Source organism: Macrobrachium nipponense, chromosome 30 (genome assembly GCF_015104395.2).
Source record: "Macrobrachium nipponense isolate FS-2020 chromosome 30, ASM1510439v2, whole genome shotgun sequence".
Taxonomy (NCBI): Eukaryota; Metazoa; Arthropoda; class Malacostraca; order Decapoda; family Palaemonidae; genus Macrobrachium; species Macrobrachium nipponense.
The window spans coordinates 54,264,458-54,284,653 of record NC_087218.1 but is presented as its reverse complement, the minus strand read 5'-3'; the positions used below and the strand labels follow the sequence as shown (position 1 = coordinate 54,284,653).

The 20,196-nt window shown below is 38.4% G+C and overlaps 1 protein-coding gene across 3 annotated transcripts in view; it reads right to left on the bottom strand.

The window, feature by feature from the left end:
• LOC135202516 (uncharacterized) overlaps positions 1 to 20,196 on the bottom strand; it is a 177,547-nt gene that overhangs the window by 13,687 nt on the left and 143,664 nt on the right. For all 3 annotated transcript variants that reach the window (XM_064231965.1, XM_064231967.1, XM_064231966.1), the window contains 9 exons: positions 9,502 to 9,634; positions 9,131 to 9,204; positions 8,619 to 8,888; positions 8,042 to 8,160; positions 7,518 to 7,602; positions 7,231 to 7,326; positions 6,794 to 6,966; positions 6,435 to 6,647; positions 139 to 5,092 (listed from right to left, as the gene is read on the bottom strand). In XM_064231965.1, the coding sequence (XP_064088035.1) occupies positions 139 to 5,092; positions 6,435 to 6,647; positions 6,794 to 6,966; positions 7,231 to 7,326; positions 7,518 to 7,602; positions 8,042 to 8,160; positions 8,619 to 8,888; positions 9,131 to 9,204; positions 9,502 to 9,634 (6,117 nt within the window). The remainder of the gene's footprint in view (positions 1 to 138; positions 5,093 to 6,434; positions 6,648 to 6,793; positions 6,967 to 7,230; positions 7,327 to 7,517; positions 7,603 to 8,041; positions 8,161 to 8,618; positions 8,889 to 9,130; positions 9,205 to 9,501; positions 9,635 to 20,196) is intronic.

Genomic DNA, 20,196 nt, shown 5'->3' with positions numbered 1-20,196 from the left:
AGTAAATGAATAAATGAACATGTGTATACCCTCAGAAATCAAAGTCTGATATGATACAAGACAAAACCTATAAAAAAGAACTACTACAGGTATCAAATACAGCCACATCTTACTGCTCCACTCAGGATGCTTTCTTACCTGATATTTCTTTGAAGCCAAAAATTCTGCTGAAGTCATCTTGTTGAGGTCACTTAGATCAGATGCCTCAGCATCATTCACTTTGGCAGTGCTAGTTCCTTCTTTCAAATCCGAGGTTAATGGTGGCTCCCCCCCAATACTCGTTTTAGCAGGTGTTCCATTCACCTCTTCAGAATCACCAGAGTACAATCGGCCTAAAAAATTTAACTTGATAGGACGCTCTGATTCTAGTTCATCCTCCTCGTCATCACTGACCTGCTTGTTTTCCTCAACCTCCTCTTTTTCACTAACATCATCTAAGCTCTGCAAATGCTCACCTGCAGCTGGGTAATTCACATCATATGGGAGAGAGATGTGTTCTACAGGCTCAAACATTGGGGGTTCCTCTAGACTGGCACTTGGATGGGATATTGTAGTCAAAGCTGAAGTAAAGTAAGAATGGTAATGTGGTACCTGAATTCCTTGAGGAGATTCATAATTTTCACTGTTTTCCTTTCCTCCATCTATATTTTCATCAGAGGTAACAAAGCCATTGACTAACCCCTCACCAGGTTTAGAATCAGAATCTCCATTATAGGTTTGTTCCTCCGCTGCATGATGACTATCCCAAGATGCTTTGTTGATAGAAAGCTGCTCTTGGTGCCTCAGTTCATCAAATCTTGAGCTACTAACTGAAGGAATCGACTCTAGTGCAACATCATCTGAATCATCATAGGGGAATGGCTGAACATCTGATGGATCTGGCTGCTGCTTATCTGTTATAAATGCCAAATGGCTCCTGGGTATCCCACCTTCAACGATAGTGGCTTCATTAGTGATTGTGTCAACGACTAAAACATCATCAGCATCTACGTCGTCACCTTCGTAAACCTGTATTGAAGAGGGACTATTTTCATTTTCTAAATCTTCAAGAATGAGACTATTATGGGTATTCTCTAAGCTTTTAGGTTCCTCTTTATCATCTACACTAACTTCTGAGGTAGTTGTTGCATCCTGTCCAATGTCAAAGGAAGAAATGAGGCTAGTGTTCACTTTACCGGATTCTTTATCTTCAGTCTCATCTAAATCTTCTGCAAAAGCAAATTCACTTAAACTAATCCCTTTGTTATCAGTATCACAACTTACTTCTTCTTTGATGACAAAAGTATCATTACCCTTTTCTGCACTATGACTCAATATATTTTTCAACGGTTCCTCTAGTTCCAAGCTTACAGACATAGGAAAACCAGAACTGCTGTTACTTCTGCTCACTTTCCTAACTGGAGAATCATCTTCATCTAGAAAACTTTCCTCCTTGATTGGGGATAATGTTGTTGTGACAATGCCTCTGTAATTAATAACAACATTCTCTCTCTCCCCTGCTGAAGGATCATCAGGCTCACTTGGTTCTAGTTGGTCTCTTTCATCTTGGAGGCCACCTAATTTCAAGCTTAGCTCAGCACGCAAAGCATTGATGTCCTCTGGCTTGTAGCCTAGAACTTCTTCATCATCTGTAGTGTTGTAAGATACATAAGTACCTTCATCATCTAAATTGAGCATATCTGTAGAGGAATAAGGGCTTTTGGAGGATGATGTATCACTCGTGGGACTGGCTTCCAGATCTTCCCTAGAACTTTTCAAGCTTGCAAGTGTAGCATCACTCCCACTGCAAGTGGCTTGCTGTAAGAGCTGACGAGTCTGAAATGCTGCCTGCTGCCAAGCCATCATTTGCTGTTGCCAGAATTCCCCATTTTCTGCTTCATCAGGTTCTACGGCAGAGTCCTGACTTTCCCTGGATGACCAGTCTCCAGCCTTGAATTTTCCCTGATAAGCACTTGGGGATAAATCATCATCATCCCTCAAAATTAAATTTGTTTGGGTAGCAGGTCCAAATGATTTCAAGATCAGCTGTGCAGATTCTGTTGAGGTAACAGATCCAATATTCTCGAGATTTACAACATCTGGAGCCTTAGTTTCCTTAGGTTCCAAACCCTCCTTGTCCAAAGTTTGTGTTGTTGATGAAGTGCTGTCCTCACACACTACAAAGGTTTCATTGACTTTTCTGGAAAATGATGCGCTATCAACCTCATCTTTATTATCAGCACCTGATTCCCCTGTACTGGACAAATCGCCTGGGACTTCACCTGATTTTACAAATTCTGCTTTTGGACTTTGACAGACTTCAGTTTTGACAACACTCTGGGCCTTATTATCCATGTCAATACTCTCTAAGATATCACAGCTGTTGTCAACTGACATTTCTCTCTTGTAAGTAAATGAATCCAAAGTGTCAGTAACACAAGAGCTCTCATTAACCAGAATATCACTATTTTTTCCTTTTTCTGTAGCACTACATTCAAGAGAGGTACTCATTTTATCTTTTTCAGACATTTGCACAACAGAACCTGATGATATTATATGAGATTCAACTACTTTCATAGCTGGAGTCTGAAATGATTCTGAGGTTTCAAATGATTCAAACTCTGTCACTACCGAAGGAGATATCACTGTAAAAAATGATTCATTTGACTTGGACTGTACCTGATTAGAAACTCCTAAAAGTTCACTTGAAGGAAGGGGCTTAGATGACTCATTCATACCATTTTCTTTAGAAATTCCTTCGCTGATACTTATGGCCGAATCAGAATCACCAAAAAATAAATCTGTATTAACTGTAGGCCTGCTTGTATCTGCAACTTGTTCTATGCAATTTTCTTTTAATATGTTTTGAATTTCACCACATGTGCTATGTTCAAATGTGCTACTTAGGTCAAATATGGACTTTTCTGTTTTTTCAAACTGCACTTGACTATCAAATCCACTTTGTTTTGCACCTGTAGAAGTCATATTGAATGTCTCACCCAGTAGGTCATTGGAATCATCCATTTTGATATCAAAGTTACTAGCTGAACTCTCTTTAAAAATGACATCAGATTCACATCTTTCTTGATTCAACCTGTCTCCAAGAAATTCATCCCATTTCTCGAGATCATATTCTATATTGTCTACATGACTAATTCCATCTTTACTAGATTCCAGCAATATATCACACTCAATTTTATTTGAATGACTGGCAGACAAATTTGGCGAGGTGGATTTCACAGCCTTAAATAAATCAAGTGAGTAATCTTCTAAGGCCCCAATGACAACCTCCTCTCCTTTGATAACTTGCTCTGGCTTATAGCTGGGTGCTTCTGGTTTTCCAGATTCCACATTATTATTTTCATTCTCACAGTCCTCCTCATCAGAACTTTCAATGTCACTGCTGCTGTCACTACTGCTATCGCTACTATGACTGCTACTGCCACTGTCCTTACGGCTTCTCTCATTCTGATATCCAAACACCAGTCTCTGCTTAACTCCTGAATTATCTGGGTCAACTCCAACTACGCCACTCGAAAAATCCCCACTCTCTTCGTTGTCTGAATTTTCCAAGCTGGATTCTTCACTGCTACTCATCTCCTCTATTATCTTTTGTTCATCCTTTCCTATTACCTGTGGAGCTACCTCAAATGAGGGAGGTTTTAATGGTGTGCTTGACAACTGAAGCCTTGGATTTTCTTGAACAAAGTCTAAGAATTTTATTATTTCTTCCTTTTTACTAGTAGGCTCCTCCCTTTTGACACTATTTACAAAATCTCCACTCTGTTTATTTTTCTTCCCCATATCATCTGCCCCTTGGTTTTTGTCAGTTTCACTTAATGATGCTTGCAACTTGTTTTCTTTAATGTTTTCACTAAAGGATACTGACTCACTCCCTTTTTCATTATTAACATTACTACCACAAACTGAAATGTTTTCTGCAAACACCACTCGAAATTCTTTTGGCTGACTGGCATTAACAACTTTCACTGGGCTATCTTCTGGAGGTGGACTAGGCGTGCTCAATTTGACAGATGAATCATGAACAACGATATCTGGTAAAGCAATGGGCTTCTTCTCTCGAGATGAAACCACAAAATCTGGAGATGCTGATAAAGTTTTGGGTACTGCAGAGTTGTTGTCAACAGAACCACTAGAAGATTCACTTCCCTTACCAGGAATGGGATAAGCATTAGGGATCCTCTCCTCTGTACATGCAGAGGAGATAACTTCACCTAAAAAAGGATCCTGTTCACCATTTTGTTTATCACTGAAGATATTTGAATTATCAGAATCTACACTAGTTGCAAGTTTGTCTGTTGAACCAGCATTTAGAAAATCTCCTTGGATATCCGAAGTGCTTAATGGCTTATCAAAGTTATATTCTTGAGCTCTGAATTCTATTGACGATGGATTCTCACGACTTGCTTCTGTTATTATTGAATACTTATGTTCTGCCTGAAGTCTTTCCAAATCTCCCATGAACCTGACATCTCTCAGAGCTTCTCTAATGTTTCCTTCACTCGAGTACGACTTCTCTGACGCTAATGGTTTGTTGACTGGTTCAAAGGCTAGGGAATTCCTCTGACTAGCATTATCAGAATCACTTCCATCATCTACCACAGTAAGCCTCATAAAATCTTGGACACTCTGACTTTTCAAGCGCACCATTTCAGTGAATTCACCCTGCTCAAGTCTCATAGTGAAACCTTCTTCATCTCCCTCAGACAAAGATCTGGTCAAACTTGGGTGGCCACTCCCACTCAATGCATGCACCAATTTTGACTCTGGTGGGTGAGAAACGAAAGAATCTTTCCCCAACTTGAAATTAACGCCATCCTTTTCGGGCGATGTTACTGCAGTGCTCGGCTCGCTTTTCTCTCCCGCAAGATAGTCATCCAACTTCAAGATGGCATCAGTTATTTCCCTGGTTAAACTGTCCATTGGCTGACCAGGTTCCATTCCCAGCCATGAAGGCATGGCTGACCCAAACTTGGCAGCCATTTTTGCATCTAAGTCTTCAACAGAGCCATGTAAGTTCTGAAGGCTTGGAGATAATGCACTACTCATGTGACCACCATAAGGAGCTGATAAATTGAAGTCGCTCTCAAACCTACAAAATCAAAGAGGCATATGAACATTCTACATAGTCAGTTTCATTTTCATTAACCAAAATTTCTTTAAAAAAAATGTATACAAAAAATCAGCACTGTGTACTTAAAAAGGCCAGCTGGATACAACATGTGTCTAATGAACTCCAACAGTTGAACATTCTATACTAGGAATTAAAACAATTATTCTAGATGTCTACAGTTAAAATTAAATGCATATTAAACTTGTAATATTTAAAAACAGATGATCAAAGAATCTTTCAAAGTTAGCACAAAGTGCTTGCAGAAGCTACTGTACTAAACTGCATGAAATTCAAAAACTAAACTTACAGTGTAAATTTAACCCAAAAGAATTTTCTTTCTAAGTAAATAATCAAGTGACGAGGTGTTATCTGGTATTGTTAGCAGTTCTTAGATCAGTAGGACACTGTATATCTGCTACGACATTAAAAACAAAGACGTTACATTCTTCACATGTAACACATTCTTTTGAAACCCTGCACCTCAAAATAACTCAAAATTAGCATATAGGAATGTGTCAACTTCAGCTGGCAATTCTTAAAGATTACCAAGTTGTTTGACTTGGCCACAGAGTTAGTATTCCTAAACAATTATAATTATCATACAGCTCACCTATCAGATTTTGAGGAGGAGGAGGAGGAGGAGGAGGAGGAGGAGGAGGAGAGGAGGAGGAGGCGAGGAGGAGGAGGAGGGAGGGGAGGAGAGGAGGAGGAGAGGAGGAGGAGGAGGAGGAGGAGGAGGAGGAGGAGGAGGAGGAAAAAATCTGGTCTCTCCACAAAACAAAATATAATTCTTATGGATTGAGTGTACAGAAATTTTTTACCATCATTTCTTATTGCAGAATTTTATAACAGTGAGTCATGATATCTATTACATACATTTTTTTAAAGAAAGTTCCAGCATGAAGCAATTTCTAATCATGATTTATTATTATATTTCATTCTATTAAATATAAAGTTTTTTAGTGCTGATATGAATTATTGTTAAAATGCCTGTTTAATCTTCACAACAATCAACCACCAAATCAATGAGCATGTTCACAACAATAGCAATTTCTCATTAGATGAAGAGATGCTTTATTGAGATTTCAACCATCAGTGTTCTAGGGTGAAGGGCTACTAAAATAAAAAGATGGAATTTATCATTACCTGAGCAGAATGGGTAAATTTTGATGAATAACTCTCAATATGTATGATGGAAAACAAACTGTGGGGCAAGAAATACGTAAAATACGTACAAGTGAAACTCCAATGATCAAGGTCTAAAAAATCTGGAAATAAAATTCAATATATTATTTATACTCAAAACCACTTAGAAATTCACCTTAAATCCAATGTATTTGGCCCATGAGTGATGCTGTGATTATGAGACTGGCGCTGTTGTAGTTGATTCCATCTAAATTCAAAGTCATTTATTGAGGTAGCATCATGGGAAGTTACAGACTGGTTTTCCCAAAGGTGCGACAATAATGAGGTAAGATGATCTATGGGCGGACGTGACGACACAAGAGACCAACTCAGTTTCATGATGTTGTATCTGAAATGCATTTAAGTACTCATAATGACACATGCTGCCTACAAAAGTACCAGTAACAAAAACTGCAAAATTATGATGAAGATTTATATTTTCACAAGTAGTTAATCATGTTCTAAAGATATAAAGATTGTACAGCAATGACTTACATTTTCTCAGCATGTAATTCAAGGCCTTTTGGGGGTTCCAGGATGGTTGACTGATCAATAATGACATCTTGTATGACACGATCATCATCAAGATTGGTGTAAGGCATCAATCCTCGACTAGCAATTTCCCACATTATGACTCCAAAGCTCCACACATTAGCAGGCTTTGTAACCTGAATGGGGAGAGAAGCATGAAATGTCATGCAAAAGATATCCATAGAGTGGTAAAAAAGATGACAACTATCTTACTGCACAAAAAAAAAAAAAAAAAAAAATTAGACTGCATAAATTCATTTACATTACCTAAAAGCTAATGCCATAATTTATTGATAAACCACATATACTGACCAACATTAAGAAAATATTCCAAATACACTACTGTCTTTGTCACTCAGAAATGAAGCAATGACCTGCAAATAACAAAAAGTACAACAAACCTCTTTTGTTTCTATAGTTGTATCTGTGCATTTAAGTGTTTCCGGAGAGCACCATCTTAGAGGTAACGCAACTTCTCCAGCACAATAATATTCAGCCTGATTGGGTAAACAAAAAATGGTTACTGGAAAAAAAATTTTTAGAATATATATCTAAATAATAAGTAAGGCTTTTGTGCCTTATAAACCATATATGGCTACCAGTTTTCAAGCAAATAACTAAAACTCTCTTCCAAGCCACATCATTTAAAACTGTTTTCAAATTAAATTCATTAGGCATAATACATCACCTTATAAAAATCTATGTTGTACCCATAATCACCAATTTTGACCGTGTAATCCTCATCAACTACGCAGTTTCTTGCAGCAAGATCCCTGTGGAAAACAATTTAGATTAAATGATCAAAACAATATATATGGCTGTGGGGCATTATGCTATGCTCATAAAATCCCATCACTTTCTCCTTTACTAAGGAATTTCAGAAAAGGTAAAATAAGCAATATACAACTAAAATTAACTGATTTTTACATTCTCCCTCAGGAACAGCCTTCCCCTAAAAGGTAACCACAGAATTTTGGACCTAATGATAAAGGAAATACAGGTGGGGGTCCTTTCATTTTCATATGCCGTATCATGTTGACAAAGTTAGACTGAACCAGGAACAACATGTACTATATAAAAAGAGTGACAATTATTCCATAATACTACTGTACACAAATAAAAACAGTAAATAATGAAAGCAAGCTGAGCATCATTGCAAATAGGTTCATTAGGGATCTTACTCATTTGAAGAAGCCAAAGTCTAAAACTTACGTGTGAATGAAGTTATTGGCATGCATGTGCTGGAGTCCTGAGGCCACATCCAGTATCATGCGTAACAAAGCTGCATCTGTAAGTTTCTTGTCATTCCGCACCACTGCCTTCAGATCTCCCTAAAATGATGTTAGGAATATTGAAGGATATTTTGGTTGGAACATACAGTACATACCACCAAATTCTCTCCGACAAAATTTTCAGTAGTGTTATAATCATTAATGGAACATCAAAGCAGTGAACTTATGGAATGGAATGGAATGGAATATCAAATTAAGGCCAAAGGCCAAGAGTTGGAACTTATGAAGTCATTCAGCACTGAAAGGGAAACAGAGGGTAATAGTTTTAAAGATGCAACAGGAAAACCTTTCAGGTGCACCATGAAACAATGATTAGAGGGTGTGGAAAGTGAACTTCTGCCCAATAACTTACAGATCTACCATTCCCACTGGTGTAATCACCACATTTATTCATTAAAAACTGGCTTGTTAATGCATCTAACAATGATAAGATAAGAAGATAAATTATAATGTTCAAAAGATTGTAAGATGAATTATCATGTTTGAAAGATTATTACCTTGGGACACAGTTGCAATAATATCAAAAAGGGTTCTGTCTCTAAACACTGAGCAAGGACTTTCAAAACATTCGGATGAGTGAGGTCCCGGTAAGGGCGGAGCTCGTGTAGAAAATACATTTGCTCAGTGGGAGTGGCATCTTCTCTGAGGACCTTCACAGCCACGGGGGTCTGCCCTCGCGAAAGAGAACTAGGATTCAGGGATGACGACACAGGAGAATCTCCTTTCGTATGATCACTGTAGATCCCAGTTGCCCGCCCTTCCAACACCTGGTAGAGACAGTTCATATATCAGTCATAAGCTAATTAATATCAAGAAAACTAATACAGTACTGTATATAGGTAATACTCACTCCAATACTGAGTCATTTAATTTACTGGTATAAACTTCAACACACACCACCTTACTAGCAAGAGCAAATATTACATTATAAATTACGAGTAGTCAAAAGATATGATGTTTGTCTTTTAATCTGATGATATTGTGAAGGAAGAAATCAAAGTCTACTTACGTGGCCAAACCATCCCTTCCCAATTTCTTTCACATACTGGAGTTGATTTCGTGGGAAATTCTGATGCGGCTCAGCTGAAGAAAAACAAAACTATTTTAGAAAAAATGATAACATAACTAGAACCATATATATACTATATATATAGATATATATATATATATAATATACAGATATATAATTATATATACCCATATATATATATATATATATATATCTATATATATATATATATATATATACACATACATACATACTTAGAGGGCTGGATAAATAACTAACCAATTTTATTCCAATAAAATGGAAGAACAAATAACAATAGAGAAATTAATCTCCAAACTTTATATTCTGCAAGCACACTACTCAATCCTTACCAAACCACTCATCTGTGGGTAGGCCAGCCAACACCTGGTTGGGGAAAGACGCAGGTAACGTCTTATCCGTGATCCTCTGATCTCGCCGAGAGCCTGAACGAGGCCGGATGTCTGGTAAGGGCTCGAAATTAATCTGAAACAAAGAAAGGTTAGATCATTAATTGGCCATTTACAACTAGTAACCAAGGCCTTACAGTACAGTCAAACTTGGATATCCAAGATATTCCACACAGGTTGTTCAAACAATTTCCAATAATAATTATCCATATTCAATTACAGAGATTTGTCCATAAAAAGCATCGCTTCTGAATAGGTATTTCAGCTAAAAAGCATCATAATAATGTAACAGATTAGTACGGCAGCCACATAAGCCTAAGTTGAAGAGTGACTAAGGTCAGACTTCAAATATATTTAAGAAACTTTTCCCTCTATACCAAACGTCCACCAATGATTAGTTTTAGAAAAATAATACAAAGATGGATTTATTTCAAATCTTTCCACAATGAATATCTCCTGGTTCCAAACCTAGGCCTAGCATTTCCCGCCCTTTGTGTGTCGGCCGAGACATCACAGCGCAAGTGCGCATGCGCTTTAGTGATGACGTAATGTCTTCAACGCTCATGTTGCAGTGGGTCACGACATTAATTAAACTTTGAATAATGTTTGTTCTCTGGTACCTCACGAGATAATTTCTTTATGCTTATGTAATAACATTGTCTCTAGACAAATTTAGAATAAAAGAAACATCGTTTTCCAGCAAATACCACAAATACTTGAGATGCATTGAGGAATTCTGTTAGCCATGATTATAAATGCAAATTCACGAAATCCCCGGTATTTTTGGTCCCACCAAAAATTACCCCTGTTATCATTTACCGAACATTCACACGGAAGTAAATGAACATTCAATAACCTCTTGTTCAGAGAGAGTAGCACTCCCAGACAGATTGCCAGAATGACCTTTGGAAAGGATTGGCGCTTATGAAAATAAATTAAATCTTTTTTTTATTATTTCATTTTGTTTCTTTTGTTTGTTTTCTTTCAAGGGAAAATTAAAAACTTTCTGAGCCATGTACATTATCTATTTTCAATTATAGGGAAATAAAGATACATACATGATATAAAACGTACACATAAGTGAAACCACCATCGACTCCATATTATATCATCCAAGGGTGAACTAGATTTCCCTTACTTTTCAATCTAATTAAGTACAGCGCAGTGCTCTTTGGTTCCCCAGTTAGAGCATCAATGCAAGTTTCACAACGCAAAGATTTCCTTAATTTGTATTCAATGAGCCCAGCTATATACGGAACAATATCGTTGGAGCAGAGTGAACAGCTGGCGAGATAGTACTAGGATATGAGTAATCATCTTCATTCAGTTCACATGCAGACAATGCACTACAATTGTTAGCCATTAACCTATTCCTACCAGAAGAAACAATTTTTTTGCCCGTAGAGATGAATTTGCAATATTACTAGAGTATATTAGTATGGCACCGACTCGAGTGGAATCTAGTTTCCATTACAAAAATCCTGGATATTATTATGAATCAAGATTTCTTTATGTAGTAGTAAATTGGCGAGAAGTAGGATTATCTCTACTCATTTTATAGGTGATTATGAAATCTTATTTTGGGTCGCCACAACCTATTTAACTATCATATAAAATACCCAAACTACGTATGCATTCTTCTATGAAACGCTGGAAACCATCATTTCGAACTCTGAGCTTCACTTGTTTTATGTAGATCTCAACTTGATTTGAAAAAAAAAATTGAATTCGCAAAGCAATTTCCCCCTGAATTGGCCATTTAAAATCCCGGGAACACAAATTTCCCGAGTTCATTTGGAGGTATTTCATAGCTGCTTCGGAACCCCGAATAATTAGTAAACCCAGGTTTTCCTTCCACCAGGTGGAACCATTTTGCAAGTATTCTTGGATGCCGCAATTAAGTGTCGATATTTCGTAAACAGAGCAAATCCTCATTATTTTGGTAACAGACGAACTTGTAGTCTTGTTAACTCTTTGCTTGCATCCGTAAGCAGCACAAGTAACCGGCACATTTTAAGAAGAGTAAATACAAGCTGACCCGCACTGCCACGGTCTAGACTCTAGACCGTGCGCACAACTTCTCACAACAAAGGCCTCATTACTAATATCAGTTACAAACGGTCACAAACGAGGGAGTTCCTATTAATCGGAAGTCAGAAATGTGTCAGAAATGTCGAAACAATCGGTCAAATCTGACTTCACTTAAGCCAGGCCAAGGCATCTCCATAAAATCTAAGCTCCTTCGTCTCCACTGACAATTGGTGACCAAGACGAAATAAACGCCGCCGCTTTTGTTCGAGCAGAGAAGATAAAAGCTATGTTTTAAAAAAAAACGTCTCCGAAAAAGACGTTAGGAGTTCGGGGGACTCAGAAAAAATATTATGAATTCATACGAGTACACTTAATTTAAAAGATGTGTTGTAGATATAACAAGCGCTGTTTAACGGCTAATCAATACTGGAATAAGCACAGACTCTTGCTCATGAGAACGCTGTAAAAAGCCTATTTGATCAACAATAATCGAAAAAATAATTGTTTCCTCATGATGTGTGTCACAACTAGATATCCTGAAAAATTATTTCACAAAAATTTGTGTACAGCGGATTTTTCGTAAAATGTTGCCAACCTTTTAACTATGTTTATTATTGTTTGGCGTGAAACTACTTTAAATAAACAAATAAGTAGACGAAACGGGGCTGAAGACTTATTTTATGACATACATCCATCTCCTTATCGCCACTATCATCCTGGTTGACTTCAAGAGTCCTCACCATACCGGCTCTCTATTCACTTGGCTTGTTACAGTTTAACTCATCCTTTTACGTCTAAACAAACTTTGCAATCAACTCTTTTTATTTACTCTTGAACATTTCAATGTTCGTTTTGTGTGTGTGTGTGTGTGTGTGTGTGTGTGTGTGTGTGTGTGTGTGTGTGTGTGTGTGTGTGTTATTTATTTATTTATTTATTTATTCCTGATGCAACTTCCTGAATAGTCTGGATGCCTATGGCTCGAACGACCATCTCTAACATCATTGCTTCACCTTGCAAGATTACTCCTTTGAAAAGAGATATGGCTTAAAACGAAATAACAGCAATACGCAACCTCCCTTGGACAACCATAAGCCGCCCCCCCCCCCCCCCCCACCCCCCCCCACCCCGGACCACCTACTACCAATACAGTCCATCTCTGGGGCCACCCACGAACAAGTACAGTCCACATCCCATTAGTCATCCGAAGACACGTCCATCAAACAGAGAGCGTTCCAATGGACGTCCCTCTGCGGTCGTAAAAAAGAATACGACTCTGGTAACAGCTCCTGTGAGTACTGACTGTTTAAGAGCCTATGAAAGCTTAGGAGGTGGCTTGTATCATTCTTCGACGCTGATAGCTTACGCGATGACGATTCAAGTTGGTTGATATGTTACGGCCACGGTCTAGGTATATTAGACCGTGGTTACGCTAGTTGCTATCGGATAGTGACGTCATCAGTGAAGTTCACTTTGTCAACTCTTAAATGGCGCAGACGTCAAGTGAGTTCATTTATGTTTTGTTGCAGAAAATGTGCTACAACGACAAACGTCCTCTGCAATCTTCTTTTACTCACCCTAGCTGTTTTAGCGCGCGTCTTTTTATTATTATTATTATTATTATTATTATTATTATTATTATAGTACAGCAGCAGATTTAACACTACTCGGTTTGGTAGGGGTTTTATCTTATTTGTTTCTTTGTATGGTGTTTTTACGTTGCATGGAACCGGTGGTTATTCAGCAACGGGACCAACGGCTTTACGTGACTTCCGAACCATGTCGAGAGTGAACTTCTATCACCAGAACTACACATATCTTACCCCTCAGTGGAACGCCCGAGAGCAGAACTCGCGGCCAGCGAGGTGGCAGGCCAAGACCATAACGATCACGCCACTGAGGCGCTTTGGGGGGGTATCATGGCTACGACTAAAATGTGGCATAGCTTGACCAGCGCAGTTGAGGAATCTTCTGATCTCTAAATGTTTAAGGGATGAGGAAATTCATACCTGCTTCCTGCTGACGTCTAATGAATTCAGGTATAAGCTGATTTCCTTTTTGGGTTTATCACAGTCTGTTGGCTCTGTGAAGGGTTTCCAGCTTAACATTTCAAGAAAGAAAGGAAGAATAAATTGAATGATTCACCAATGGCGCATTCATGCAGGGATTTCCTCTCTTCAAACAGGAGGCACCTGCTTGCTAAGTCAATAGTGCCCTTTGTGCGTGAGTCTTCTGCCTTTTTTTATTTTTAATTTATTTTTTCTCCGTAGAGAAAGGACCAACGGGATGAACAGCCTGATGAGATTTCTTAGCCTATGCTCGAAGAAGACAAGACCGAAAAGTGGAGAATGTACGCTATCGTCTCCCCAAGAATGGAACATTGAAAAAATCAAGGAAAACGAAAACGGAAGCACTAAGAGACTTCCAGAGCTTAGCAGCAGGAGGCCAGAAACAGTTGCTGTCCTGTGACGTCCTCAGACCTCCACATAAGGAATAATTGACTAGAAAATTATTCCAGGAGAGGAAGGCACGAATGAGTAACTGGATAATGTGTGCTTACATAAAAACGTCATGTTGTCAAGAGTAAGCCATAGAAGGCCATAGGAAGACAATGGCAGAGAATAGATTTACTTTTATAGATCATGAATATATATATTATATATATATATATATATATAGATATATATATACATATATATATATATATATATATATATATATATATATATATATATATATATATATATATATATATAAAGACTGCCGAGCAGTCAAACAGATCTGTGTACATGAAAAAAGAGATTATTCAAAACTATATTCTCACTTTGGTGGTCGTTAAACTAGATTTAGGGTGAACCAAGCCCGCCCCCCTGGCCCCCTCCCCCCAAAAAATAGCATAAAGGAAAAATAAACATAATTAGTAACGCATAGTTCTCAGAAGGCTAACGAAGAAACTGCACCGGCATAAATAACACTTATCTTCATTTTGGGATCATAGAGACCTGAAATTGATGTCACATAGATCCAAAATTGATGTCACATGGATCTGAAATTGATGTCATAGAGACCTGAAATTTATGTCATACAGACCTGAAATTGGTGTCACAGATCTGAAAGTGATGTCACATAGTTCTGAAATTGATGTCACATGGATCTGAAACTGATGTCACAGAGATGTCACATGGATCTGAAACTGATGTCACAGAGATCTGAAAGTGATGTCACATAGATCTGAAACTGATGTCACAAGAGATCTGAAGGTGACGTCATAGTGTCACGAAAACGTTATAAAGATGTGAAATTGATGTCACATGGTTCTGAAATTGATGTCATAGATATCTGAGACTGTCAGATCTGAAACTGATGTCACAAGGATCTGAAAATGTCAGAGGTGTCTAAAATTTGTCATATGGATCTGGAAATGATGTGATACAGATCTGAATATGTCCTAGAGATCTGAAACTGATGCCAAACAGATCTAAAATTGTCATGTGGATCTGAAAATGTCCTAGAGATCTGAAATTGATGTCATACGGGTCTAAAAAATGTCACATGGACCTGAAAATGTCATAGAAATCTAAATTAGATGTCATACGGATCTGAAAATGTCATGTGGATCTGAAAATGTCCAAGATATCGAAAATTTATGTCATCCGGATCTGAAAATGTCATAGAGATCTGAAATTGGTGTCACAGAGATCTGAAAATATCACAAAGATCTGAAATTGAGATGTTTAAAAATCTGACAATCAGAACGACGAATACCATCTGAGGTAAACTGCGTCAAAGACACCACAACGAGCGAGAGACGTGAGTAGACGCATACGGAACCGAACGAACAAACAAACAAACAAACCAGACGTCCCATAACAGCAGCCGATCAGCTGCTGCTGCTGGCGCTGGTGCTCTACGTCATTCAACCGAAACCATAGCAAGAGTTCATTCCCATTGCTTGGTGTGTGTGTGTGTGTGTGTGTGTGTGTGTGTGTTTTTACTCAACACGAAAGGCTGCTTTTTTTTAAGAACATTGAGAATACTGGACTGGAGAAGTGTTCTGGGGAAGTCTTTTGGCTTGGAAGTTCTCATTCCCTTTATAAAGGCCTTCAGCATGTTCTTGGCAGAGCAGTCGACAAAATTAACGCTCTCTCTCTCTCTCTCTCTCTCTCTCTCTCTCTCTCTCTCCCTCTCTCTCCCTCTCTCTCTCTCTCCCTCTCTCTCTCTCTCTCTCTCTGTTTCATCTGTGGTCACGTGCTTATTATATATCATAAATTATTCATTTTCCTTACCATGTATCTCTCTCACTCGACATTTTGATGTTCGTATTTTCTCTGCATTGTTACCTGTATGTATTCAGCTTTGCCATCCCATAATTCAATCTAAACTGCAACAAACGCGCGTCATCGTAACAATATACTGTATCTAGTGAATCTTTAAAGATAAATAAAAGAGCATTATTTTTTTTATTTAATCAGGCTACAGAACCAGGCAGACAAATTAGATCTGAAACGCCTTGGAGAAGGTGACAGAGCTTCCCCTAAAGTTATATTCTGATATGAATTGTGACTCCCTCCGGGCGAGTTCTTCCATGCATGCAGTTGCTTGCATTCGTTCCACCTGCTACTCCTGCCTGCTTCTGATTGACAACTGTTACAGAATACCATTCGGCTTTTCTATGACCAATGACTGAAGTCTTACGTTGACGAACTCATTTAATTAAGATATTCTTATATTACCACTAACTGAAGTCTTACGTTGACGAACTCATTTAATTAAATTATTAAGGTGTTCTTAAAGTCATTTTCTGTCCGTTCTGGTACACGACATCCCGATTGCCCGGTGGGAGGGTCTATAGGCGCGGCGTCAAGCCTAGAACAATTCTGGTTTGTGTTTCAAGTAATTCGTGCGCGACAGGCTGTGTGATCGTAGAAGGAAGTATATAATGTCAGTCTACAACGACGGAGAATGTTTTTATAGACCTTATCGAAGAAATAAATGCGGTCTGACGGTTACAGCCGGAGGTGCGTACACGGGATAGGAACATGTCATGTCATAAAACAATACCTGTACTGTTAACAATGGAACGTCCGCCTCTCTCTCTCTCTCTCTCTCTCTCTCTCTCTCTCTCTCTCTCTCTCTCTCTCTCTCAAGAATCCCGCTAACTCTCCGTACGTATGTGGAGTGGTCAGCCTCTTTCTGTTGCATAATTTCCTCAGACCTAAGATCGTCATTAGCTTCACGTCTTTTTCTACCCCAGGCTCGAGGACGACTCACAAAGAGAGCGATAGACCTTCTTCAGGGGAGTTAAGGGAAAACAGAAGCAGAGAGAGAATTAGAAAGCTTAGAATATATTTTTATCGTTATTTTTAGGTTGAAATGGCGTTACACTATGAAATGGTATGATACTGAAAAACATTAAATATATTTGTTCTCAAATTTGAAGGCTATAAACAAAACCCAAATGTACAATTATAAGTAAATAAATAAATGACTGAATGAATTAATAAAAGGATGAATGAATGAACGAATGAACGAATAAATAAATATATAAATAAACTAATTAATTGACTAATAATTAATAGATAAATACAAATTCGCACATACACACGTGGTAAATGAAAAAATAATCGCAGTACGTCACCAAGTCCAAGAAGCTTTCTCTCTCTCTCTCTCTCTCTCTCTCAAATCTGAACCAACCACGACCTCTTTCTCTCTCAAGAGAGCGAGAGAGAGGTCTCTTACATTCACTTGGAGGAAAAGGGACCCCATCCTTTGTTATGGTCAGGAATTCTCGCGGAAGTGTCCAGGTGCCAAGGTTTCCCTTTTGGGAATCACATCTGCAGGACAGATGATTTCGAGATGTCTTCCTTTGGGGCCGAGATTGTAAAGCCACCATTGCAATTCTCTCTCTCTCTCTTCTCTCTCTCTCTCTCTCTCCTCTCTCTCTCTCTCTCTCCGGGTCTGGGCAAGATAAAGACGAAAGCTCTCTGTCTCACCCACACTGACAGTTTCCGTTTGAGAGTCAACTCGGAGAAAAGATTTTTACCTTTGGAATATGAATACAGAATTAAGGGCACAGGCCAAGCGCTGGGACATTTGAAGTCATTCAGCGCTGAAACGGAATTTGACAGTAAAAAGGCGTGGAAGGTGTAACAGGAGGAAAACCTCAAAGCAGTTGCATTATGAAACAAATGTTAGGTAGAGAGTGGAAAGTCAGATGGGATAGAGAATATGAAAGGAGGTCCTGTAAAAGTAATGAAAGGGGTTACAGCTAGGGGCCGAAGGGACGCTGCAAAGAACCTTAATACCTACAGTGCACCGGATGGGGTGCACTGACAGCAATATAGCCCCCTACGGGAGAATAGTGTTCCAGCAACGTAAGCCTCTGTAAAATGCGTATAAATACACATGCCTGATCATTCAAATTGAAATATATAAATGTGAGACTATATAAATGTTAATTTCACGTGTATGGGTTTTATTTTATAATCTCTTATCATTATTTATCACTTTTCCTGTTAACCCCCCTCTCTCTCTCTCTCTCTCTCTCTCTCTCTCTCTCTCTCTCTCTCTCTCTCTCTTCATAGATAGTCTGCTGACTGCTGAGAGAAAGCCAAGAGTAACAGGTAAGTAAGTCCGACAGACAGGTGAGAGAAGAGGTAGTACCTGGGAAAGGAAAAATACCGAGGAGGACGGACGTCCTTCCTTGATACCTTTCCTTCCGCCTGTCACTTACAGGAGGAGGAGGAGGAGGAGGAGGAGGAGGAGGAGGAGGAGGAGGAGGAGGAGGAGGAGGAATCGACAGCGGCTGAGAGATGGAAGGGTTAACAGCCTCTGCCTCGGAAGAACTTCAACCACAAGACATCCTCAGCCAACGCGAGCGGATTTTTTCTTCTTCTTTCTTTAGAGAGAGAGAGAGAGAGAGAGAGAGAGAGAGAGAGAGAGAGAGAGAGAGAGAGAGACTTCTATTACATAGGAGTCTCTTTAGTTCTGTTTATATCATCTTTCACCTTTCTCCATTTTTTTAAATTAATTATTGGGGCAAATGGCCCCTTTTACCTAATTATGATATCAATTTCTAATTAAATATGTCAATAAAATTATTAATCTTTCCAAGGTTCCTTGAGACTTAAGATTATTTTCTCTCCTCCTCCTCCTCTTCTTGTTGCCTCAACCTGCTATATATCTCTCTCCCTCTCTCTTTCTCCTCCTCTTCCGGTCTCCATTCTCTCTCTCTCTCTCTCTCTCTCTCTCTCTCTCTCTCTCTCTTCTTCTTCTTTCTTCTTCTTCTTGTTCTCTCTCTCTCTCTCTCTCTCTTCTCCTTCTTCTTCTTCTTCCGGTCTCCATTCACACACACACTCTCTCTCTAACCTCTTCTTCCGGTCTCCATTCATGTTGTTGCCTTAACTCTCTCTCTCTCTCTCTCTCTCTCTCTCTCTCTCTCTCTCTCTCTCTCTCCGGACGACCGCCGGTATCCACCGCCCGTTTCCGCCACATTATATCCCCAAACTCGATGCGTCCCGAAGTTAGCCGACCCTGAACTTTCTCGTGAGCGCGCGCGCGCTTGCGATCGCTGTGCGTGTGTCTGACGAAGGAAGGAATGCCTCTAGCGAAGTCCCTTCCTTCCCCGATAGTCGCACAGGGATGGGATAGTCGCCAAGGAACTGGATAGTCGGCGAGATAGCACATAAAATACATTATGTTTTATGTATTTTATTTTATGTATTGTATTTTATGTATTTTATTTTATTTCAATGTATAGTAATGGGAGAGCCCCGAATATGTTTAATATCAAACTGGATAATCTTCAATATATTTACAGTATGTGGAATAGTTATCATTAATAATACATACAAATACATACATACATACATACATACATACATACACTCGCACGCACACACACACATACACACACACATATATGTATAGTATGTATGTATGTATGTATGTATGTATATGTATATATATATATATATATCTATATATAATAGTATATAATATAGTATATATATATAGTGTATATAATATATATTGTACCTGGAATAGTCACAATTTACTATTCATGGAATAGCCAAAAGTATATTAGGTGTAAAATACGTTAGCTGTAAGTATTCCCAATACATAAAATAATGGTGGCGAATACATTTACATTACGGTGTAATAGTGCAACAATTCGACAAATCATCGAATAACAACGAATATATTTATCGCAAAAAGGAATGGTCATATATATATATATTTGACGTACAAAGAAGGAGAAAATGATTTACAGTAAAATAGATTTACCACATATATTTATAATGTATATAAAGGAATACTCTCGAAAAAATTTACTGCGCAATATAATAATGAATATATTCAGTGCATAACAGCACTTTCACCATTCACGTATCATCGATGTTTGAAAGCCAGAAAAACTTACACATAATTAAAGAATTGGCCGATAATAAAGTATGATAATAGAATATACGAAGTAAAACTGTTAAAATGAAATAAATTGGGAAATCTTACAGCACCTGAACAGCTGAATTTCTCCCGGTATAACAGATTTACAATTCAATTAACGTATTTCGCAAACAAACTAACAAAGAAATGAATAACTAATCTTTG